The following is a 26,250-nucleotide window of genomic DNA, read 5'->3' as shown; positions in this document are numbered from 1 at the left end:
TCTGACTCAGCTTTAGTTCATGTTTAGTGCTGATTAGCGAATGTTAGCATGCTAACACGCTAAACCAAGATGGTGAACATGCTTTTCATTATACCTCCTTAACATCAGCATGTTAGCATTGTAACAGTAACAGTAAGCTCAAAGCACCTCTGTATAGCCTCACAGAGCTGCTAGCAAAGCTGTAGACTAGTTAGTGACTTGAATAATTAATAATAATTAATTATTATCATGACATTTAACCTTTTATTGAATGGTTAATCAATGAATCAGTTAACTCTTTCTGCATTATCAGCGGGATAGTTTGGGTTTTTTGACGTGGGCTTGTGTGAGGTAGTCACATATAGTCGGTACTTTACCTGCAGTAGGTTCTGTTCAGCGCGCTCTCAGTTAGGAAAGCCGACCGGCAGCACCCTGCAGAGTGGCAGAGCGATGTGTTGCTGTGCACGGGGCCAAGAGAAAAAAACATGTTTTAGACACTTTTAAAAACACCCACCGAAAACAATCAATTATCCGTTTCTATTCGTGTAGAATATCTGTGCTTTTGTAGGCCCAAATATTTTTGCCCTACATTTATCAACCGCTTAACTACTGTATTCCTACGCACAGGCACACTGTATTACGCCGCTTTTTGAGTCACTCAGCTGACCTGCAGCTGCGGCGTAATACAGTGTGCCTGTGCGTAGGAATACGTTAGTTAAGCGGATGAAAAATGTAGTGCCAAATGAAAGTGCTGTTTTCACAGGAAGATAAACCGCTGAAAATAATTTACATGAAGTGTACATTTAAACGGATATTGTATTGTTTCGGTGGGTGTTGTTTTTCTCGTGGCACCGTACACAGCAGCACGTCGCTCTGCCATTCTGCCGGTGCTCCCGGTCGGATCTCCAAACTGGAAGTGCGCTGATTAGAATCTACTGCAGGTAATGTACCGACTACTCATGAGTACCTCACACAACCTCACGTCAAATAACCCGAACTATCCCTTTAAGATGTGAATATAATGAGTGCACAGTGGGGAAAAAAACTGACTCTACCTTAAAGTTGCCAAACTTCCTGCACAATTTTTCATTTGCTTTAGATGTACACCTTCAGAGATTAAGCTGGCGATACTCTAAAGACATGTTCCTCCATTACCATGAACACACTCATTATGGTTAATTATTTAGTCAATGTCACATACACCGTCCTGCCGCTGTGAAAACTCATTAGAGCACCAAATGTGTATTAATCCGCCACTGAAAATAGTTCCCAACAAATGCACTGTTTCCACCTGTTTGAATAATGTTTGTTAATAACTTCAGTGCCCAGCTGTTTTGGGAAATGACTGAGCTTTTTTTTTTTTTTTATGAATGAAATAATATGTTTGTGGAGCAAAGATTTACATCTTCGGTACCAACCTGTGGGCCTGAGGCTGAGTACCATTACATCATAAGCAACATTTCAGGCTTTACTTTGGTCTGTTTACGATCTGATTCAGTTGTTCTAAGATTTTAAAGTGAATTATTCCGTCCACATTCAACCTTAGTGTTTATGTAAAGGCTACATCACATATACAGATAATTATATATATAATTCTGTCTTTAGTGAGGAACAAAGAGGGACTGAGAGAGAGTATTCAGAATGTGTGTCACTGAATTGGTGTGTGTGTGTGTGTGTGTGTGTGTGTGTGTGTGTGTGTGTGCGCAGATAGATGGTTTTATCAGTGTATAATCTGTATGTCCACAAGGTCTGTGATGACATCACCGGACAAAGGTCTCTCTGCCCGCTGACACACACACACACACACGCACATGCACACACACATACACACACACATACACACACACACGCACATGCACACACACACACACACACACACACACACACACACACACACACAGACACACACTGTAATGTATCTCTACTTGTTTACCAGGAGAAAGCAGCTGACCAATCACAGCCTCTGGTGGCTCAGTGATGTCATTGAGCTGATGAAGAAATGGCCTCAGAGGAGTTTGATGTCATCCACCTCTCTCTCTCTCTGTCTCTCTCTCTTTTCCATTTAGTCTCATCTAGCTCTGCTGAGTTTTCATCTGCTACTTTGCAATTTGGAAGGTTGCTAAACAAATAGAAATTTATATTATAATAAAAAACAACAACAACAACAACAACATCAGTTGATAGTAAAATGAGAGCGAGGTGGGAGTTACAAATCCAGGTTTCAGTCATCATGTTCCTGCTTCTATTTGTCTTGATGCCATGCATTTATTGTACTGAAGTAAACTACTGTTGACCCTCTCTGAACTGTCCCATATATTATTCTTTCTCTTGAATTTATATATGTTGAATTAATGTATGAACTGGCTTGGGAGAAAACCTTAACCAAGTCCTCAGCGCTGCGGTGCCTGACCTTTTTTCGCATGTGACCTCTAAAATTCCATTTAGTACGGACGTGACTTGTGAGCAGTTCAACCAAGAGCGTGTGCCAACTCATCCAGGATGGAAAAGGTGACAAAGATGAAAATCTCGACTTTTGGAACCATCAGGGGCTAACATTAACGTTAAGTTGAAGCTCAACTTAGCTAAACACTAGCCAAACGTTAGACTCCATGGAAATAACAATAGCATTTAAAGTTAGAATATCTATCTTATTTAAAATATCTAAAAATGACTAGACTTGTGTTTTATATTTTTTTGACATGTGTTCTTACATTATCCCAAATGTTTCCCTGTATTTTAGATTTTCAAAGTGAAACTGCTTTATTCAGTGTTTCTACTGGTTTTAATCCCCTGGTGTGTTAGTTGTGGAGAGGAGGACACCTCTGTGGATAATTCAGCTGCTGGTAAAAACCTGCTGAACGTCTCGTTCGTAAGTTATCAGAGAAACAATCAGAACAAAAGTTAGCAACAATCTCAGCTCCAGCTCTTCCCTGAGTCTTTGTCTTCCGTACAGCGTCTCTCAAACTCTGACGTTAAATGTCAAACTGCTTCATTCAGTGTTTTTAATGGTTAGAATCACTGGATCTGTTTGATTTCCTGAACCACTGACACTGAAGGAATCCAAACCGGGAGGAGCTTACGGTGATGGTGGTGAAAACAACAACTCCCATGATCCCACACTATTTATAGTTTTGGAGGATGTTAAACTCAGACACACTCAAAAATAAAAACAGACACAACATAACGCAGCATTGCAACATTACTATATTTCACACTTACAATTCAGACACTTAAAACTGCTATAATCAGTATTTTTATATTAACAAAGGATCACATGATTACTGGCATGTAAACGGAGTCACTCATAGGGATGAATGTGAGTCTGCAACTCTACTCAGCTTTCATCTAATTTCTATTTTCCTGACCTCAACTTTTACTTTCACTGCTTTCATTTGTGTTGTTCTTAGCCCAAAAAGCTCTAATAAAGCCACAGTAAACCACCTGCTCAGCACCAAACAGCAGACAGACATTAGTGGAGCCTGATATTTCCCTAAGGAGTTGATGGAGACCAAAGCAGAGCTGACAGAGAGTGAATATTGCACTTACATTCATCTGGTGAACTCAAATACAACTACAAATAAATGCAATTGGATGTGTAAATAAGTAACTGTTTTAAATGTCATGTTGGATATAGCCATCGACTCCATGGCAACAGTATTTTTCATTATGAGAACTTTAACTGTAGTAAAACAACCAAAAAAAAAACATTAACATATATCATGTGAAATAAAAGTTTGATGTTTAAAGTCTCTGGAGAGAAAGTTTGAAAAGCTGCAGAGAAAACATTCACTAACCTTTAACCTGCTGACTGTTGACAGTGTCAACAGTCAGTCAGTATCAAGTCAGAGGGAAGCTCTGTTTGGACATCACACACACACACACACACACACACACACACACATACACACACACACACATACAAATACTGACAGCCTAATAGATGATGAGTTAACCAGCCTCTCTACCTTTTCTTATCAGCAGTGTTTTTTTTTGGCGGCCACTCTGTCTCACAGCGCTCAGCTCCAACAGAGCACAAACACAAGAAAGATAATGTTCTCTGATCAATAGGTTGTATTGTAATCTGTGATTGATCAAAAGGAGGTTGGGCAGCTATAAACGGACATCCTGGTAAACCGCTCGCCGCTGTGTTTGCCTCCAAACGATCAGCAGAAAGCGATACAAGTTGATCAGATTTCCTGCTCTGAGATGAAAGACACCGGTGTCCACATACTTTTGGCCCAAAACTGGATTTTCTTTCCGTTTCAATTTTTTTTATCGTTCTTAGCAATGTATGTCATGTTTATAGTTTATTATATGGCTTCCTTTTTTCTGTTTTGTTTCCAGTAATTATTTATTTTGTCTTTATCTTTAGTTTTTTCTCTGACATGTTCCCGCCCGCTCTGTCCTGTTAAACCTGTCTCCATTAAAGGCTGTAATATCTACAATTGGATCCCATCCATCCAATATGAAACATAATCCAATAACTGACAGATTCAGCTTAATGAATCCAGTTATGTGGCCCAATCAAATAGAGGAGGATTCCCTTCAAACCCATCTGTCTGATACACATCAAACCGGCTGCTTTTAATGCTTTTACCACCAAATCTACAGGAGGTGAGCACAGAGGGAACTAAGAACAATCTGAGCCTTAAAATTGGTTTTGTTTTCTTGATAAATTGGGTTTGGTTTTGACTTTAACAGCACAAACAGCACACATGGAAAGACAAAAGGTCAACTGAATAAATACAAACTCACACCAGGAGAAAAAGAAAAAGACGTCAAACAGAGGCGAAAACAAAAACTAAATAACAGGGCTGCATACTAATAGTCTACCAAACACTAGCCGATGAGAAGAGGCTTAGTTGGCCAAATTTTGATTGGTCAGTTTGTCGCAAGAAAAAAAATAAAAATCTGGTGACATTCAGTCAGTCATGGACAGACATCCCTGACAGAGCTGGTCCCTGTAGTTAGGTAGAATTATAATGGGTGTCTATGGGAGGAGGTTAGAGTGGTTAACGTCACAGCTAGAGTGCGAGACGGTGTTGAACTACTCAAAAAAATTCCTGTTTAACTCGTCCTCAAAGCCACAAACTTCACTCTTCACACATCATTTCTTCCCAGAACGTAGCAATTAGAAATTTGTTGGATGGAGAGTCAGATATATAAACACAGTCCATGATTGGTGGAAACACAGCCCATCATTTAACAGTCGTGTCATTTAACAGAGGTGTGGAACAACAAAGGAAAGGTCAGCTCTCCAGTATGGCAGTTTTTTGGTGTCTATAAGTGTAAGTTGACGTGCTGGGAAATATGACAGTGGTGTACCCTGACGCATCAATGCACATTATCTTTCATCATGCACCATTATATTGTGTGCCACCCTTAAATCTATCACACACCCTCCTGAGGAAAGCCTCAATGTGCAGAGACACTTTGGGATAAACTTCATGAACAACACAGCATTTTACAGATAGGAACGTAATGAGATAAAGCTTTTGGAGAGGAACTTAAAATCTCATTTTACCACTTCACTGATTTAACTGCTCTGCTTCAATCTGATATGAAATCCACTGTCAACCCTGAACGGGTCTGGGACAAACCAACAAACCATTTCACTGTCTAGAAAAACCACCTCACCTGAAAGCAGCTTCAGCAACAACTGACATGCAGTAAATGCATATGCCAGCACATAAACAGTATTTCAATTCTATTCTCTAAAATAAAACTACTTGGTTCAGTGAAAGATTGGTCACTGTTAAAAGAAACCAACATTCTTATTGGAAGATATTAGTTATCACCATGGAAGATAAGGGAGCTTTTAGAGACCATCAGCTCTGTGAACACACACTCATATCTTTCACTTGTTATTCATTTGCATGTAATATTGTACATAAAACAGTTTGTTATAATTATTATTATTCTGCGGTTTTAGCCAACGAAATACAGCTCTCTCTCTCTCTCCCTTTCTCTCTCCTCTGTTGTCTACCGCCAGCTCTCTCTCCCCCTCTCTCTCTCTCTGTCTACACCCCACCTCTCCCATCTCTTCCAGGAACTGGTCTGGATCAGGTTCCTGCAGATCAATGGAGATCTGGGTCCGCACCGTTTACGTTATCATTGCCAGTATTAATGCTCTTTTAATCTGCTCGGGATTACAGCCATCGATCCACATCACCCATCCGCACGCACGGCCGAGCCCAAACTGCTGCTTCACACACACACACACACACACACACACACACACACACATATATACACACACGCACACACATTTCAGAAAAACACACTGACTCGCAGACAGAGAGAGAGAGAAACCGAAATAAGAGAGAACAACAACATGAGTCGGGACAGGAAAAATATGTATTTACTTTTAACTTCACGTTCTTTTTAAATCAATATTAATTAGTACTTAATAGTTAATTTATTTTTTAAATGTGTATAAATTTTCCGCGTTTTAGATTTCATATAATGTTGGTTGTCTTATCAATTATTATTAATAATGATAACATATATATTTAATTCATTCATTTATTTCATCTCCATTGGGTACTATTACTATTATTCTATCAGAATTGTTATATTATGATTATTATTATTATTATGATTATGATTATTATTATTATTATATTTTTAACAATAATAATCTTTATTCATTTATCATATGTATGCTATTTATTATTATCTACTTTTACATTTTATTGATTTATTATTATATATCAATACTACTGATAATAAGGATTATAATAATAATAACAACAACTGTAATAATAATATCGATGATTACTAAATTTTCATTTATTTGTTTGTCATTTTCTTTGGTGAAAAAATGATTTTGGTCCAGAAATCTGACCTTGTGCTTATTTTGTGTTTTTGTAGCACTGTTTGTCTTTCACCATAAACCCTGCCTGCGGCCTGACGACTCCATCCGGCCTGTCGTCGTTCATTATGCTTCCGGACAGAGTTATTTCAGCCGCACGGTGACACCAATACTAATTAACCTGAGGGAGGGAGAGACGGCGAGAGGGAGGATATAAGAGAGGAATGACAGAAAGAGCTAGAGAAAGAAATTTGGAGTGATGTCCAGTGGGCTTGGTCTATATAAACATCAGTAAATCAATCCTACATAATGTTTGGGATATATTGTAAATAAATTATCACGTAGTGCTCTACACGGTCCTCCTAATACCAACACGACCCAAATAAGGTCTCAGATCCAGACTCTCTCATCCACATCCATTCTAGGTCAGGGCTGACCTAGATTTCTACAGGTTTCCAATATTGATTGGACCTGAGACTGAATGCATACTGAAACCTTGTACAAATTGTATTGTTTACAAGATAAGCCTCTTGAGATGCATCAAGCTGTTTTCGGACCTGAAAAAACAAGACATTTCACAAATTATCCAACACTAGACTGTGCACGCACAGGAACTCTAAATGAAGAGAGAGAGGGTTAAAAAGACAACTAAAATAAAAGACTTAATCGTTATTATTATAATAAAAACCACATGTGGAATATTAAACATCCAGAAGTTGATGTTGACTCTAAATTTAGGTTTAAAATATGAGGAAGAAGAAAGAATAATTTAGTTTCAGATGGGATCAGTCAATCAATCAATTTCCCATAATGCAACTGAATAGTGTATTTTCTTAGACACTAAGACCCAAGTCTTTCAAACTCCTCGTCTGCAGTTAGTAACACACTTACGATCAAAAAATTCAAATCCATGCTGTGCATAGTGCATTTGTTCGGGGACTATTTTCAGCAGCGGAATAATACACAATTCCAGTGTGACATACAGTGTTAGGTTTACGGTATGTACCTTTCTGTTGATGAGGTGGAGGATGGAGAAAAATTTCTTCCTGGCATGGTTATTCTCACACAAGACAACAGGACTGATGGGAAATGTAGGCTTTAATTTGAGAAAGACTCATTTTTAATAAAAACATATATGGTTTAAACATGATTGAGAATAGTGTGCCTGTTCTCCCTGCAGCTCCCTGCATATGTTTGTGTGTTGTATTATGTAGTTCTGGCTGATTGTGCGCCGCCTCGATGAGCTCAGAGTCCAGGTGTCACGTTTGATTTGACCGCCGTAATAAAGCAGCGACAGGACCATTTTCTCCTCTGAACCCGAGCCGCTCAGACGGCCCCAGCCGCATTTCTATTGCTCCAACATCGCCGGAGCACCATAATTGGTGTGGACAGTCTTAACGAAAAATCACTACACTATTCCTTTGATATTCTTATTGGGAGCTACAGTGAAGGTTGTGGAGACTCTGAACACACGAGGCTGATGTTTGGAGTTTACAGATTTGATAAAGAGGTCGGTGCTTTGCTGCAGCCAGCGTCTCTACATAAATGAAACAAAGGCAAAATCATGCAGATGTGTGGCTGGAATCTTCCCCTGTTGTTCACCTGCTAGATAATGATATCTGATCTCTAACTTCTGCATTTACTCAGAAGTTGGTATCTTAATTCTGACCACACTGTGATTTCAATATGCAAATTAGGTAGGCAGAGCTGGGAGACAACACATAATGTCTTAGGTCAAAGGAAGCAATGTGGAATACTCTCGTGGGACCACTTTAATGAGCAAGATGATGGTAATATGACTGACAAAGATAGCAGAAGGCATCGGCATTGTACGGTAATACCCCAAATTTTCCACTAAATTTAGCAGTTATAAGTGGGTTCTTTAAACGCAGGTAAACCTGTTAAAGCACTGCCAGTTGAGTTAGCCTTTCTGTTCGGTTTGAGGACACAACTGCAAAAAGTTACTGTAAGAGTGTCGGAGCCTCAGTGTGAGACGCTTAGATCGGTGATTGTGTGTTTTTAAAACTTATGTCGAGGCTGCAGCTCACTCTTTCATGCCAGGGTGCAGTGTTGCCTCAGTGTTTCCGGTTTAACAGCACTGTGCTGGACAGGTGACAGGTCTGTCTACAGTGTCTCTGAGGATGTTAGGGCAGGAAAAGGAGCGAAAATGAGCGTGTTCATCAGGGGCTTGTGTTTACATCAATGCCAATTGGAGCTGGAGCCGATAAATACCTGCATCTACTGCAGAGCCATTTGAACTGATTGAACCCTTTTCCATTGCCAACAAAATCCAAATATTAGCAGGTCTTAGCAGGTTTTTTGAGCAGTGGAAAAGGGGATATACTGTCTTAGGTCTAGTGAAGCAATGTAGAATATCAGCATAACATGTACTGTTAGAGAGTAATCAGAACTGAGGAAACTTGTTTCTTGAAGCAGTGCTGCTGTATGAGGTCTACGCCAAACAAAGACAAGCATACTGTGGTCAAACTGTAAAGATGTCTTTTACACACACTATTAGATGTGCGGTGGATGATCTGATCACATTCTGACTGCAGTGTATTCTTTGTGCATTTACAGGTGTTTTACCTGATCCAGGTAAGATATGAGGATACAGATTCCAGGTGGTAACGGTGTAATATCTTGTAGTTCATGGACACAAAGCAACAAGTCTTCACTCCTGCATCATGCTGTCACTAAATTCCAAAACATATTAAAATAATATAAAAATAATTAATATAAACATAACATTTTCTAATCCTTTATGGATAAGGTTCAGTTAGGTTTAAGCACTAAAACACATTGGTTAACAGAGTACTCACACACTCACACTCCACACATTCCTCTTTCTTGTCAAAACCTGGTGGCCATATTACTCAAAATGCTAATGGACTGTGTGTGCTGTTGACGTCATTATTTGAGAAGCGTTTCATTACTCGCGCACCTGCGCACGTGTTTTTTTTTTGGCTACATTAGTTCTACTAAGGTAGCGTTACGTGCATCATGGCAGCCGTGATTAGGGAAAGTGATGTCGGGTAATACTTTGATAGAAAAGAAGACAACACCGTGCAGTTCAAGATATGAGGCGTTAAACCTGGCGTGGTCGGACGCTGACCTCCAGTATTCCGTTTTTGACGGTAAAATAAAATATATTGCGAATACTCAAGTACTCCTTGAAGTACTCGTTGATAAGGTAATGAGAGTACTAGAATATTGAAATGACTGAAAATGCCCATCCCTAGTGTGCTGTGCTGGTTGCATCAGCCAGAGAAGAGGAGCGGGCTACACAGGTCTGGTGAACTCACTTCTTTCTCACTCGCACACACCGAGACTCTTTACATTTTCAAACTCGTAGTCTTCAGCCTCAGAACAATGACTTCATCATCATTTATCAAACTTCACACAGCTCCTTCTGGAGACACAAAAGGCTTTATACAACTTTTTTTCAAATATGCAGTCGTACTCCCCAGCGCCCGCATAACAGCTTCTGTCAAATCTTCTCACGCTGACACACAAACAAACATCAAAAGTCTCCTCTCAGCAGCCTTAAATCCATTATTACAGATCGATAGCAGCCTGTGAATATGCAGAGGTCAGAACACAAACCCTGAAAACGGACACAGACTGTATTCCCACAGTCTGAGACTGTAAGACACACACACAGAGTAACTGCTGGTAATCCGTGTCATAAAGCAGAGTCCGACTCATTAATAATGCACTATGTCTGCTTGAAGCAGGATACGTAAAATGGAAAATATTTAGGTTCAGTCATTCAGATTTTCTGAACAATTTGACTCTAAGTGGACATTAAAGGATACGTCATGTGATAATCTATATTTTTCTTTTTGTGGACAAATCCCATCTTCATCAGTGAGCCTTGTTCCTTCATTGCCACTAAGTCTTCCAGCAGCTCAGAGTTTATAATGTTGGCCTTCAATGTGAAACATGTAGGAAGGGTTGAGTTTCAATGACTGCAACTTAAAAACACAGTCTGTTACTTCTGCCTCTAGGGGTTTAAATCAAAACAATATCAAAAGATGGTGTTGGGTGATGTCACAAAATAGCGTGGTATCATGGGAGTTGTTGTCTTCCCCACCATTACCGTAAGCTCCTCCCGGTTTGGATTCCTTCAGTGTCAGTGGTTCAGGAAATCAAACAGACCCTGTGATTTTAACCGTTAAAAACACTGAATGAAGCAGTTTAACATTTAAAGTCAGAGTTTGAGCGACGCTGTACGGAGGACAGAGACTCAGGGAAGAGCTGGAGCTGAGATTGATGCTAACCTTTGTTCTGATTGTTACTCTGAAAACTTATGAAGCAGACGTTCAGCAGGTTTTTACCAGCAGCTGAATGATCCACAGAGGTGTCCTCCTCTCCACAACTAACATTTCCTCAGCTTGTTTCTCTGATAACTTCAGATCCAGGCGTCCGACGACTAAAATCCTTCATCTGGTTCAGATTAGGGCTGGGAAATATGGCCAAAATTGGTATCACGATAAAAATGTCCATATCAGTCAATATCAATATTTATCAAGATAAATGCCACATTGTTATTTCCTTCAGGTTTAAAGGCTGATTTTTGCTCCTGAGTGAAAGCTGAAGAAACCAGACACTCAATTGTGGTTTTAAACTGTTCTATTTAGTCAGAACATGAGAAACACTTGCTAAACAGCAGAACATTTAAAAACTGTGATGTACAAACATTCAAAATATGATAATATATGCATGATTGAAATCAAAATCTTTTTCATTTTTGAGTGCTATACACATGGAAATGAATTATATCAAACATTTATCAAACATTTTTAATGTTTCTATTGAGGAAAATTATTTCAAAATAATTATTGCTATCGGTTTATCGCCCAGCCCTAGATCAAATATAGAGTTGAAAACCAAGGTGTAAAAAGTGTATGAGGCTTAAAACCAGATAAAAGTCAATTATGAGCTTCTTGCAGGGAACCACAACACTGACACATGATCATACAGGATAGTAAAAGTGATTTGAATTTCAACGAGAGCAGCATTTACGCTCAAAGGAGGAAGATAGAATGAAACGGCTCGGTTGGTGAACTGATGGAATTAGTGCTGTGGGAATGTGAATTTATCATGTGAACTATAAGAGTCCAGGTTTGTTTTCTGCTGCAATCTGCTATTTGTACTCAGCCTTTATGTGAGCTATTCTAACACTGATTTGAGCATCGTTTTCTTTTCATCCATAATTCACTTGCAGTCACAGGCAGGCAGCATCCTCCAACCAAACAATGGACTCCTCCTCTCCCTCTCGCTCTCTCTCTCTCTCTCTCTCTCTCTCCCCCCTCCATTTTGCCTGGTTAACCCGGCTGCGAGGTGAAGAAGAAGTGAAGTGAGCAGACCGAGGCGGGTCACGCCGAGATTCCCATCAATAATTCATTGGGCCGCTGCTGCCTCTGCTCTTGTGTTCAATTCCCCCGACAATCACATAATACCTCCCCCCAAAAGAGAGAGAGAGAGAGAGAGAGAGAGAGAGCAAGACACAGGTCCAAGGGAGAGGAGAAAGATGGCAAGTAAAAGAAACAGATTCACAATGAGGCAGAAGGAGAAGGAGACACAGGGTGTGATATTTATACAGATTTGTTTTTCTACTGTGCACTAATGGCTGTACACTCACATTGTAAACCTCATGGAGCCTGTTTTGTCAGTACTGCACTTAGACTAGGTGGCCACAGGTTTGTGGACACCTGTGATTGAACATATCATCCCAGAACCATGGGCATTAATCTGCTGCTGTAATAGCCTCCGTTGTTATGGGGCGGATGCCGACAAGATTTTGTAACCTGGCTGTCATCTGGAAAGTGTTGAATGGGTCTGAGCTCAGAACTCAGCGCAGGCCAGTCAAGTTCTTCTACATCAAACTGTGAAAAACCATTTCTTTATGGAGCTGGCTTTGTGCAGGGGCACTGCCATGTTGAAACAGTAAAGGGACAAACACTCACTGGAGCTGTAGCATTAAGATTTCTATTCTTTGGAACGAAGGGGCTGATAATCAGATTAAAATGCCATTTTGTTTCACTTCATTATTCAGTTTGACATTGTGTTCACATCAGGGGCCCGGTTTGTGACTTCTGAACACAACAGTCAGACTTCAGATAGACGTCTAAATCCTGTCGTACAAAGCAGTTTCATTCTTGATTATCTTAAGCCAGACTGTGGTACAATGAATTCTGGGTAAATTAAGACTTTTTTTTCAATATTACAAAAATGGCCGACCGGGGAACCACATCCAACCACTGATCTCCATTTACCACAGCAGCGAACGTTTGTCTACTGGAAGATTTCAACAGTTACAAAAGTGTTTGAAAAGTGAAACAATAAAATAAAAAACCTGATTTGGAAAAAAAATGGCTTCTCTCTTCATGACAATGTCAGCAAACCTCAAATGATGAGCCATGTGTTCTTGTTTTTTTGTTGTTTGCTGCTACTGGTCAGTGCAGGTGTCATTGAGTGTTACCATGGTAACATTGGTCTTTGGCCTGAGTTACCCTGGGGGTAAGGTGTCTAATGCTTTTGTCTTAAAATTAGTCTGTCTTTGTTTTTTTTACTTTCATTCGACTGGTCTGAGAGCAAAACTAAGACTGGACCAACACTACAAACCAGTCTGAAATATCTTTATTCTGGCCATTTGTGTCTGTTACAGTTTTCCATGGATGTAGCTATAGGTAGTCAGCAACAGTCCTCAATGAGCACAACACCAGCTCTAACTGAATCGCTGTAAAAACAGTGGGGATGCGGGCGAGGATTCAGAAGTCTAGGAGCAGCCTAAAGGGGCCGAGCCAAACCCATAAAACCATCCCCCAACCCAAAGTATCAATAAAGTAAATGGATAGATGATTTAGCAAAACAGACAACCCTTTAGTTTTGTGTTGGTCAACTAATTGATTAATCAACCATTAACCATTTCACGTCTACACAGGATTACATCAAGAGACTCAGTTATAGAGGTGGACACAGATGCAGAGAGAGATGAGTGGAGACAAAGAGAATGTGATGTGATGGGATTCACAACATAATTATTACCACGTTATTATTTCCCCTGTTATGAACATACAGAACGTGAGTGCAGCTAATGTAACAGCAGACTCAGCAAGACAAAAACCAAAAACAACCTCATCTCCCAGCTCTCTTATATCCCCCCCCTGCACGCTGCTCCTCTCCCTCCTCTGTGCTCGTCTCAGGGTCAGGGGAATATTTGCTCGATCTATTGTCTGAGTGTTGCAGCTCTGACCTTTGACCTCAGCTCTATTGGTTTCTTGTAGTGCTGTTGATCTAGGAATTGAAGCTCCCTCTGTTTCTACAGTAATTTTAGAGAGCTCTGAGTTCAACTGAATATAAAAGCATATTTTCATATTATTTACAGTTCCAGATTAAAACCTCAAAGGAACCAATTAGTATTTTTGTTGTATGTAAAAAAAATATCTTAAACATGGAGGAATCACTAGGCCATTATCTCCAAAGCTGTCTCTTTTATATGCTATCGAGACAGGTCTAGGACAGGCTTAGCTTAACTCAGCACATGTGTTCACATTACAGTGGAAAAACGAGGGTCTTGTACCACTGTGAAATTAAAACAGCACCCCCTTAGCTGCAATGCTAAAGTAGCTAGCAGTAAGTCACTGTTTCCGAGTTAATTTTTTTGTCTGGTCTCAATGTGAATCTGAATTTCCCTTAGTTGATAAATAAAGTATCTATCTATCTATCTATCTATCTATCTATCTATCTATCTATCTATCTATCTATCTATCTATGTGAGGCCAATTTCAGTTCAGTTTCAGTTCTGGAAATTCAGAAACATAAGTGATTATTTTTTGTCCATCTTTCAGTTCAAGTAGTGATGAACTGTTCTGCAAATCCTCCAACCTGAACAACCGCACAGGTTGTGTTTTTCAACCCTCTGATACGACTCCTGAGAACCGAACCTCGGTTATCACGGTTACTATAATAACGACAAACTGACTTGGTAAGGTTTAGAAAAAGATCGTAATATGGGTTAAAATAAGTACCGCCTCAACATTAGACAATCTTTGTTGTCATGGTTACAGCAATAACAACGTAATTAACTTTGTCGAACGCTCATAGATAATAGCAACAACATGAACAGCTAGTTTGTTATGGGAATGGAGCAGCGCTCTCATGTGTCATATTCATCCATCCACCTCCTCCTCCTGACGTGGCCTTTGTCTCTGTTTAAACTACGTCTCCGCACTTTTCCCTTTGCTCCTGTCATCATAACTACCACCACTAGATGTCGCCTAGCAACAAAACGTAACTATGGGTCATAATAACCTGCTGCACAGGTGACCCATGGGCTGTTTTTTTTTTTAACAGGACAGCCTCGAAATGTCGGTGGCTGTGCAGAACTGGTCAAAGTTGAACCAATCAGAACTGTCGCTGCACCATGAACATCTGCAAAGAGCAGACACAACAATGAGGAAGAAGTCACCTGCAAAAGCTGTGAATGATCATGTTAGCCGCTAGCCAAACTCCTCTTGTTATCTGACAAGGCAGTCACCAACCATCCTGCAGCCAGCGACGTCTTACTGCCAGTTAAGTCATTTTGATTGGCCAGGCTGAGCACGTTTGGTTATTGTTGAAATCAAAAGGAAAACTCTGCACCAACTGCTGAATTGATCAAAAATCCAAAAGTGACTTGATTCAATTTCCTTCATTTAAAGCTTAACAAAGGAAAACCTAACTTCATCCTACCATTAGCCAAGCAGCAACAGAGGCTGGATTTAACTCATCAAAGGTTTCTGTATAATGCAAGTTGCAACCTAGTGCCTTACCTTTACATTTCTATTTCTTTACCTTCAGACTCGGGGGTTTGGGGGTCGCTGCACAGAAGACTTCCCAATACAAGTTTTCTTTTAGATAATGACATAACGACTGTGGTGGCCTGTTCGTTTTACGTCTTTTAATCTGTTAATCCCCTTCGTTAAACAGCCCAAACCACGACGCTTCAGTCGCTCATTCTGTTGCCTTCATTTGGCCGATTTATTTACGCTTCCCACAAAATCCAACGTGAGGTCAAAGACTGTACTGACTCCCCGTCTCTCACACTTTCCCAACACGTTTGCCAAGACAAAAACCAAAACTCAGTCCCACCCCTTCTTTCTCTCACAGCTGATCATCATCTGATTAATCACAATAGATATAGATCCAAAGATAAATCCAAAATTATTACTTAAAATTTCAATTCAGAACATAGATTAATAATAATAATAATTTGACAATAAAATGATCAAATTTGTGAAAACTGATTTACAATAAATACAAAAAAATGGCTTTACTGATGACATCACTGTTGACTAGTTTGCTGGGACGATACAGAATGTAAATCAGAAATGTTTTTAGTTCTTTAATCCCATAAATTAAAAAGTTAAAAACAACAGGTCTCTCATTGACCTAATGGCTAAGGTGAAAACATAAGTGCAATGCCAGTTTGTGTTTTTGTTCCTCAAAATGAAGCAAATGAAAAAGAAAGATATCTGGTATTGTAGCAGAGCTCAGGTACTGCATTGTACTGGCACTAATGTAAAAAATATATATATAAATATCCAGCTGGAGTGAATAATTGGAGGATTGATTAGTGGATGCAGGACCCTTTAAAAAACAAAAGAGCGTGTCACACGGAGCAGCCGGCGAGAGCTTCTTGTTGTCAGTGTGAGGCTGTTCAGTGTGTATCTGCATGCTGACATCGTACAGCACACGGCGGTGCAGATCGCATGAATGCCCCCCCCCCCCCCCCCCTCTCCTCCAGCTCCACCCTCCACTCAACATCACTCATGTCATTTCCTATTAACCTATATCACCAAATAGCAGCTCCGAAAAACAGTAATCTCCTGCAGAGATAATCTCCATATCCACATCAGCATGTTAACACACATTTAAAATATGTTAGGTCAAATCAAGCCAGGAAATTAGAACCATTTAAATACAGATTTCAAATCCGTTTTCTGACAACCAGGATATCTACTAATTAACAAAATAAATAAATGAAAAAAATTAAAAGAAAAGAAAACACCGCTTTGGATTGATTCTTTTTTTTTTTTTTATAAGAATCTGTTCAGCAAAAAGCAAGTTCCATTTACACCATAAATCCTGCCTCTTCTGCCTCACTTCAGAAACAACCACACTAAATCTAAAAAAAAGAAAAAAAAGATACTGAACAGATATTATGACCAAATACTGTGATATGATGCAGCCACAAAATATCAGAAGATTCAGTGGTGATATGTCACATGACACTGTGGTGCATGTTTAAAAGAATTGATTTGGAATATGACACGATCTCCTTAAACTATTAAAACACCACAAACACACTGAGACCCAGTGGTAAAATGAAGGACTATTGTACAGTTCTGTCTGTGATGTCATAAAAACAAAAACAGTTATTTTAGGAATAATTTGGGAATATTACATATTAAGTAAAAATATTGCTGTTTGTTTTATTCACTAAATAGAAAATAAAATAGACACATTAGATCAATTAATACTGAGAGTAACACTGAATACAAAGTAAGAAATGATGAGTTGGTCATTTTAGAATTATTACAGTTATTTCAGTGACATTTTAAATCTCCCTTAATCAAATATTATAGGGAATACACTTTGTAAATTAGCTGTAAAATCAATTCATACAACGGTGCGCTGATCAGCCACCACATTAAAACAGCTGAGTGGTTTTAATGTTGTGACTGATCTGTGTGTTTTTTGACTGGGTGAAGCCATGAAGCCGTGGAAAATAATTGCAACTACAAATTACTTTTTTAAATCAAATTACTAATGGTTCAGAATGAACTCTTAGAAACCAGTTACCTGTCGCAATGTTGTGGCTGATGGGTGTATATTCTGTATAAAATACTGTATCAGTATCTACTCTGTCAGATATTTGTTTTTTATAGGCCACACTTTTCTACCACTCTCTCCCTCTCCGGTCTCTCATCTCTTTCTTCTGCTGCTGAAATGCTACATTTCCTTCCTGAGGATCGATAAAGTTTTTATCTTATAGCAGCAAAATTATTGATACTTTATGAAATACAACGACAACATGAGTCAGGTCATTTCTAAGGTTAGTATTATAGTCATTAAAATCAAGACACACACCATAACTCTCCATTTAGGAATATTTTAGGAATGGCATGGTACATGTTAAACTTCACCTTGTGTCCATTAAATCATCATTGCATTTTTAAATATATTTTTATATACTTTAGATTTTTCTATGCTGTCATTTTGATGTGTATGTTTTGTTTAAAATATATATACAGGATATTTATTCATACATTTGTATATAATACTAATGGTTAATTGCTTTTATTGTGATACCATATTGACACACCACAGGACTGTGTTATTGCTGCCTGAAAATATGTAAAAAATCATTTAATATTCAATATAAAAAATATCACAGTGTGATAATGGAAGTCTTTTACTAACTGTAGCTGTACAGTCAGCCTCTACTCTGCATGAGTCATAATTGCGGTAATGCACAGTCCAATGAAAACCATGTATCTCCAACATCCATGTATAAAATGGAGCCTAAACAAATTCTTGTTTTTATATCTAGTTCAAGCTTCGTGAAAACGTATATTTTAGGGTCATTTAGTGGCTTATAGAAGGTTTTTTTTTTTTTTTGCCAAAGACGTTGGCTTCAACCCACCTGTTTATCTGAAAACTAGACTCCAGATCACACACAGAGATACGTGGTTTTCACTGAACAGTAACATATAAAATGAAAGGGGAAGTCAAGTGGATTTCTCACTTTACATTATTCTCGCTCTTCGCTGTTTGCATAATCTTTGAGGAAAGGAACACTGCTAGTTACTGTTTGACAGCATTATTTGATAGTCCTCATTTTATTCAAAGAAAGAAATAACTAGATATAAATGTGATATTTATTCCAGCACCACCATGTACTTTTGGACCAACCCCACCACAGCCACTGTACCTACATTTTCCTATGTGTATGGCCTCCTGTGTGTCTGCACATAATAACTGTTTGTCGGTTCCTGACAACCAGACTCACATACGCACACAATGTTGCGATTCTCTATTTTAACAGATTGTTTCATTTTGCTTTTGAGTCTCAAGTTTTGAACCATTTTCCCTCAATCAATAAAATACTCTGAAGCAAAGTTGCTCAGTCTGCTGTTTGTCTCAAACTGGAAAACAGGTTTGATGGTGATATTCCCAACGATCCCGAGGCTCTAATTCCATCTGGGCCCACACACATCCACAAGTTTTACAACTAACGGCAACTGAAATCACTGTCCAGTCAACGTTCTGCTGGTGATTGAGAACATTTCCCCTCGTTTTTAAAATAAATAAATAATTTGACAAAGCAAAACAGGTTTTATCCAACAATCCAACAATAGGCCTGTTAATGCAAGAAGATTATTCAACACATGCTTCACTGTTTTTGACTATACACTTCCCTCACACTCCTCCCTCTCTTTATCAGATGACCCTTTTTTTTATTATTTTAATTAAGCTTTTGTTTTTAATCTTCTGTGTCACTGAATGACTTGTTTTTTATATACATCTATATATATGCACATGCAGCAAAAACCACACAAAGGCAGCAGGACAGTGAATAAAGAAAAACTGACATGAAATTGAACTGATATTGTATTTATACTGTGCAACATGCTGAGCTTGGCAGTAAGTATAAGTTGAAAACAAAAGGGGGAAACAATGTGAAAGGAAACATGGACACCACGCTGAAATCCACTCAGTTTAGGCCCGTTGATACAACGCCGGGAAAGTCACAAACTGGAAACAGCATTAACTTGAACTCGTGTTGTCTTTAAGCTGCTTCACATTAACAGCAGATTTATTTAAACGGTGCTGTTAGAAAAGAGCTGAAGACGAGAACAAATTCTTTCACACTGGTTAAAGCCTCATAATAAATCTGATGAATGCAAATGCTCTTTTTTCACTTGTGCCTTTTACAGACCATGTGAAATGAAAGCTTCATTAATCACCTGCAGATTTTAAAATCTGCATAAAAAAAACATCACATATGATTAAAAACTAAATGACAAACAACAACATTAAAACTGTTTATGTTACAATATTCCTGCAAATTGGCCAATGGCCTGGGCTCCATATAATCCACTCTCAACCTGATCTTTAAGAGCCACCTGATCCTTTTTATTCTGCTGCTGCTGCTGCTGCTGTCCCCTGCAGACAATAGAGGCATGTTGTTGGGACAGAAACCAAGTCTCTCACTAGAGGGGGCACCAGACCCACTGATGCTACAAACCTTCATGTTTGTGTCACAGCCTTCTGATCACTTCAAGCTCCTCACAATCAATCAGAAACGCTCCTGCGGCCATCTCTGAATGCTTTCTCTCACCTCTCTCCCTGATCATGCCATAATACAATGAGCTGTTAAGGGGCTAATGGCAGTAATAACACCAGCTGGATAATGCAGTCCCTTAAGTAAAAACACAACACTGAGAATAAACACTGTATCCCAGTGATTTAAATCATCCAAAAACAACAAACAGCTTGAATGTTAAATGGATTAATCCTTCAATTCTGTGCAAAATCCCCCAAATCTAATCTTTCCTATTTTTCCTCCCTTTTAAAATTTTTTTTTCCTAACATCTTCACAGTTTATTTTAAGTCTTTAATGAAGAGCAATTAAGAGCAGGATAGTGAAGTGATGTGAGTGAAATGTGTTGTGAGCAGGACATGAAAATAAAATATGGGTTAGTGAACAGAGCAGAGAGAGAGAGAGAGGGGGGACTGTTGGAGGGAAATCCCATGACCTTGTCATTTCGTATCGATCTCTTTTTGTTATTGATCAATAATGGTAATCATAACACCAGTGATTCTAAATAAATTTCATTCACCTAAATTGGAGAAGAGGAAACACGAGGAAGCGCCAAAACAAAGCCAGAGAAAGGTGGAGAGACCAAAGAAAATTAGTGATTGTGGGAAAAATCGTTTTGTTTTTTCCTGTGGTAAGTTTAAATTCCTTTTCTTGTCCAGAGGCACAAAGTAAACCACAACACCAGCCCGGCAGAGAGGTATTTCTGCTCTTACCTGCCAGTCTGAGGGCCGACATCCTCTGAAACTCGGGCTCCTGCAGCCACTTCCACATCCTCCTGAAGGTCTCCCGGCCTGACTTTAGTTTACTCCAGGGTTTGGGGTTCCTCAGCAGGTCCGACAGGGTCCCCTGGGAGCGGCACAGCACCCTCTGGGCGAAGATGGCCTGGGGGATGCTGTACCTTTTCAGCTCCGCCGTGATCCTCTGCGCTACCTCCTTGGTGTTGATTTCTTCCAGCTGCCCCGAACTGTTCCCCCCCTGCGTCCCCGAGGAGGAGGGCGGTCTTTCCCGGGTGGAAGCCAACACGGGCCCGTGGGATGGAGACTGGAGGTGGGAGTGGGGGTGGTGACCCGCCGAGGAGGCAGCCGGGTGCCCCGGGTGGTGCATCCCGTTCAGGTGCGGCATCATCCCGCCCGCCGGGCCACCGAGGCCTCGGTGCTGGTGGTGATCCCCTCTGGCCAGCATGGAGGCGGTGTGGTGCGCGTCGAAGTTCAGCATCTTGTCGTGGCCTCCGTGCGTTGCCGTGCCGTAATTGTGGAGACCCTGTTGGGTGTTGTGTATGGAGCCCAGGCCGTTGCCCAGCACCGGGGACAGACTCTGACCCATCCCGGACATGTGGTCCTTGTGGTACGGGCTGTAGAGGTTGTTCATGCCCGGTAGTCCCCGCTCGTCCCGCATCAGGGTGAAGCTCCCGCTCACGTTCCCGGAGAGCCGCTGGTGGTGGTGGTGATGGTGATGGTGGTGAAACTTGTCCGACACGGTGGAGATGGGGGGCAGCGGCTGCAGCGGGGTTAAGGTGGTGTAGGTGCCGCTCATCCCCATCCCGGGAGAGGACGTGTCGCAGGGCACGCTCATGGCGTGGTGCAGCGGCAGGGACAGCTCCGGCCGGTACTCCCCGCTGCCGTCCAGTATCGTGGCCATGCCTGACACCATGGCGGAGCGGGATGACGCGGCGGCGGCGGCCAGGTCCTGGTGTATCCGCAGGGTGGACGCCGCCGCCGCCGCTGCCGCCGCCGCCGCCCCGTGTCCCCCCGCTGCTACCGAGCTCCCGCGGCCGTGGTGCGGGCTGTGGCCGGTCATCAGCTCAGCATCAGGGGCCACGGAGCTCACCGCCACCCCGCCATGCAGGCTGCCAATGCCGTCCATTGTCATGTCCGTGTTCATGGCGTAAGCGTCCAGATCCTTGGCCAGGCATCTATAGGCGTTAGTGTAGGCAGTCTTCATTCATCTGTCCTCTCAGTCCATCAGGTCGAGCGGAATTATCTCTCCTTCTCCTCCTTTCTCTCGCCGCTTCTCCCCTGATGCGCCGGGATGGGTCAGTAGTCGTATTCCCCCTCTTCCTTCACTCCCTCGGTTGTTTCCCCGTCCTCCTAAGGCCTCTCCAGCTCCGTGTCTTTGTGTATTTTCCCCGGTGTGTGCACATGAAAAAAGTGTTTTTATCTCGATCATACGGGCCTGTGCGGTGGCTCCCCCATATCCAGCCCTCTCCTCCTCTTGCGTTACTCTGCTCCTCAGACGGGAGCTGTCCACGGTCCCCTAGCCGACCGCTCAACCCAACGTGCTGCGTGAGGAGGAGGGGGGGAAGCGGGCTCGGATGGAGGGGCTGCACCCTCCTGACTGATGGGGCAGCGGCCGATGATAGTGGCCGGCAGGGATAGGGAGGGCGTGGCTCCCGGACCGGCTGGCCAATCAACGTCTTTGCTGGATGCAGCGGCGTGGACAGTGAAGATGCTCCGGGTGGGATTTGAATGAAACATCATTATTGTACAGTATTTATAATATTCTGTTAATATAACTGTAGTAACTTGTCTGTAGGACTGAAATGTGAGTGTAAAGCGATCATATTATACATTTCATTTTCTCCTATATTATCCTTATTTCTAATTGATAGTTTTATAAATTCACATTGGAGTTATCAAGATTCTTTCCTATAACATTTCTGTGATATCACAATAAAGATTTATACCATGTGTATGGCACCACGTGAGTGTGTGTCCTTGTTTGAATCTCTTCTTGGTTTTGAAAGGAAAATTCATTCTGTGCATATAAATACTGATTTCTCCTGTTGTTACTGGTCAAATCTTAATGGGATTAATCAAAGTATTTCTGTAGCTAGAGAGTTTCACAGTTTATTCTTCTCATCAGAAACAGCAGTATCATGTCCCCAGTGCATTTAGTAGCTGTTCTGGTGCTTTTGAACATATCACATGATCTTCATCAGCCACTGAGTTTGACCATTTGTTTTTAAGACAAACATGGATGAGAAGTCCTTTAAGTGTCAATCTTAATATCTACAATTTGCTTTTGAAGAATATGTGATGATCAAAAGCTACAGAATGGATCATGTGGTGAAAAAGCTTTCTCAGCTTTCTCTGTCGTATTTTATACAGAGATTTGTGGCACGTACTCAAGGTGTCCTCCATCGAAACTGATCAAAGTTATCCCATTTTATTTTTAAATCCTTTAATATAAATCATTTAATCAATAAAACAACTGAGAAAAAAGAAAAAGAAAGGCAGTTTATTTCAATGTTTTTATTTTTGAAATTCAAAGGAAATATAGAAAATGATCAGCTACTGAAAATTCACAACAATCATTAATATTCATATAATTTTGCTGTAAAATTCCTGTAGGGAGTTGTTATGTTCATGCTGCGGAAAAAGGCGTGAGGAAAAATTTGCAGTCTACTTATGGGGGTCAGAGGGAAATGAATGTGATATTAATTCAGCCTTTATGCAGACGGCCGGGAGGCTGAAAGCATCCTGCAGTGTCTGTGTGGAGAGTCAGTGATGCACATTTACATCCTGCACATATTCTCCTTCACTGAAAAAGACACAATCCATCGTTAATCTGTGAATTCTTTGCAGCAAACCGAGGACGCTGCTTTTTGTTGTCCTCTGCTGCTCCTGCAGAGAAGCCATTTGCCCACAGGGTTCATTAAAATTTGATCTGGTCTCACCTCTCATCACCTGCTGCCTCTGATTGTTGAGGTGACAGGAAATAACACATAACAAACACATGATGAAACCAGGACTAATGTGACAGACGACCCGAATCTTGAACATTTCCCTTTTCTTATTCGTCACAAAGTGCCAGCTTCCAACTTTTGTGTTTAATGTTGGACTTCCCCACAGCACTTGAATGCAACTTGAGGACAAATAGAAAGTGAAACTCATCAAATAGTGGAAATCGGTGGTCCAGACCAGTAGTGTATCTCACATTAACAGTGACACACCACAGCCTGACGTGATGCAACGTGACAGGTTGCATATAATATAGGATGACACAGTATCATAACATGACATATGATATCATAACATGGTATATTATCATGAGATGGTGTGTCATAGTGTCATGTCACGTGACATGACACTATAAAATGAAATGAAACACCATCTAATAATATGATGGGAAATGTACTGATATGATACTGAAATGAGATAATGTGACTATACGTGTCTTGATGATGCAGAATAGTATGATGTGACATATCTGGTAGTGTGATGCGTGACATGACAATGTGACATGACGTGGGAGAATATAACATGTGATGACACGGCATAGCACAACATGAAATGACAAGGCATGACGACTAATGTCAGGACATAATGTCACATTACATGACATGAACTGTGACATAATGTGATGTAAGATGAAGCAATGCACATGACATGGCACAACACAACATGCTAATAACATGGCATGTCATAACTGTTTTGAATTGCATGAATAAGGAAGTAACAACACAAAATGACATATTACCGGAGGGGCGAAACATAAAGTATTGTACAAGTACAGTCAAGTGTTCTGATGAGATATTGAGAGCCCTCCCAGCTCCACCCACAAGCAGGCGATGAGAACAAGTTACAGAATGAAGGAAAGTTATTTAATAATACAAAAAAATAATATAAAAAATAATTACAAAACATGAAAAGACAACTAAACAAGGGAGAAAGAAAAAATATAAATAAAGATAGATCGCTAAATAAATCTCCATTCCCCACCTCTCATCACTTAGGTTATTAGTAAAGTCAATTCAAGCTGTTTCATAAATTGAAGTAAATCAAAAATGTAAATACATACACACATGTTGTGATGTGACATGACAGAAGATACCACGGCATCTCATGACACGATACAACATACAGAGCACAGAGTTCAGACCGTTGTGTGTGTGTGTGTGTGTGTGTGTGGTGCTGGACAGATGTTTGCAGCTGTGTAGTGTACACTGCAGCGATGTGTCGGTGCATGTTGGGACGCTATCGACAGTCTCTGGGCGGAGTGATGAGCCTGGGAGCTGCACCCAAAGAGCATTATGGCCTGTAGCCTGTTCACTTTACAATTCATTACACTTCCAAGGACAAATGGCTGCTAAATAACTCTGTCTGCCTCTCTCACAGGCTCCCCTTCATTCACTCATCCATCATCATAAAATATTAAGGTTAAAGACAACAAGAAAAAAAACAATTAGAGACTTATTTTCCATTAAATAACTAATAATTCCACCTAGTGTGTAATGTACACACAATCAGCCTCAGCACATACTCAAGTGTATTTTTGCCTGTTCAGCCGACCTGCTGTGCACTGACTCTACGTTTTATGCGAGCAGTTATTTGTAATGAATTAATTGGAAGTGAACCCAGCTGAACTCTGTAAACACCGTCCCCTACCAAACCTCGCAGCTCTTTCCAGGAAATGTCTTGGAAAGTGATTGTTAAATTGTGCACTGTGTCAAGTAAAATGTTACACAATTGACTGTGCTTGAATGATGAGACGGTGGATGAGGGGATGCGTAAAGGAGAGGAGGAGGTGGAGGAGATGGAAGAGGAAGAGATGGGGAGGAGGAGCAGGGATGGGTAGTTGGGCAGATGTTGCTTTGTTTAAAGACTGTTGTGTAATTAAGGACAGAAGAACAGAAGCCTGACCCATTTTCTCCTTTTGATCAGCTGTCAGAGAGATAGGCAGGGGGTCTGCTGAGGGAAGACCTGTCTGTCTGTCTGTCTGTCTGTCTGTCTGTCTGTCTGTCTTTCTGTCTGTCTGTCTGTCTGTCTTTTCTTAAAACTTTCAGCTGCCATTTGATGTTCCACCTGACATTCCTCAGTGCAGAGAGAGGGAGCCCATACAGAAGTGTAATATATGACTTACAGTATATGTCCCTATATCGAGATGCTGTTGTTATAATACTTTATGAAATATAAGTACTTATGAAGTATATAAGTTGAAGTATTATTATCACATGTATACATCCTCTGGATATATATAGGTTTATATTTAATATATAAATATATATATGGTATAACATATTTGCCAAGGATATAACTTTAATATGTATCGTATCGTACATCTTATGTCATATGTCTACAATACA

General features: G+C 40.5%; 1 protein-coding gene across 1 annotated transcript in view; it reads right to left on the bottom strand.

Moving 5' to 3' along the window:
• The window catches only part of onecut2 (one cut homeobox 2), a 36,102-nt gene extending 13,335 nt beyond the window's left edge, over positions 1–22,767 (bottom strand). The window contains exon 1 of the mRNA XM_056402832.1: positions 20,879–22,767. Coding sequence (XP_056258807.1) covers positions 20,879–22,106 — 1,228 coding nt within the window. The 5' untranslated portion in view covers positions 22,107–22,767. The remainder of the gene's footprint in view (positions 1–20,878) is intronic.
• Between the last annotated feature and the right edge of the window lie 3,483 nt (positions 22,768–26,250).

The sequence above is a fragment of the Seriola aureovittata genome, chromosome 18, assembly GCF_021018895.1.
Source record: "Seriola aureovittata isolate HTS-2021-v1 ecotype China chromosome 18, ASM2101889v1, whole genome shotgun sequence".
Lineage (NCBI taxonomy): Eukaryota > Metazoa > Chordata > Actinopteri > Carangiformes > Carangidae > Seriola > Seriola aureovittata.
The sequence above is the reverse complement of the archived record's forward strand: the minus strand, read 5'-3'. Positions and strand labels throughout refer to the sequence as shown.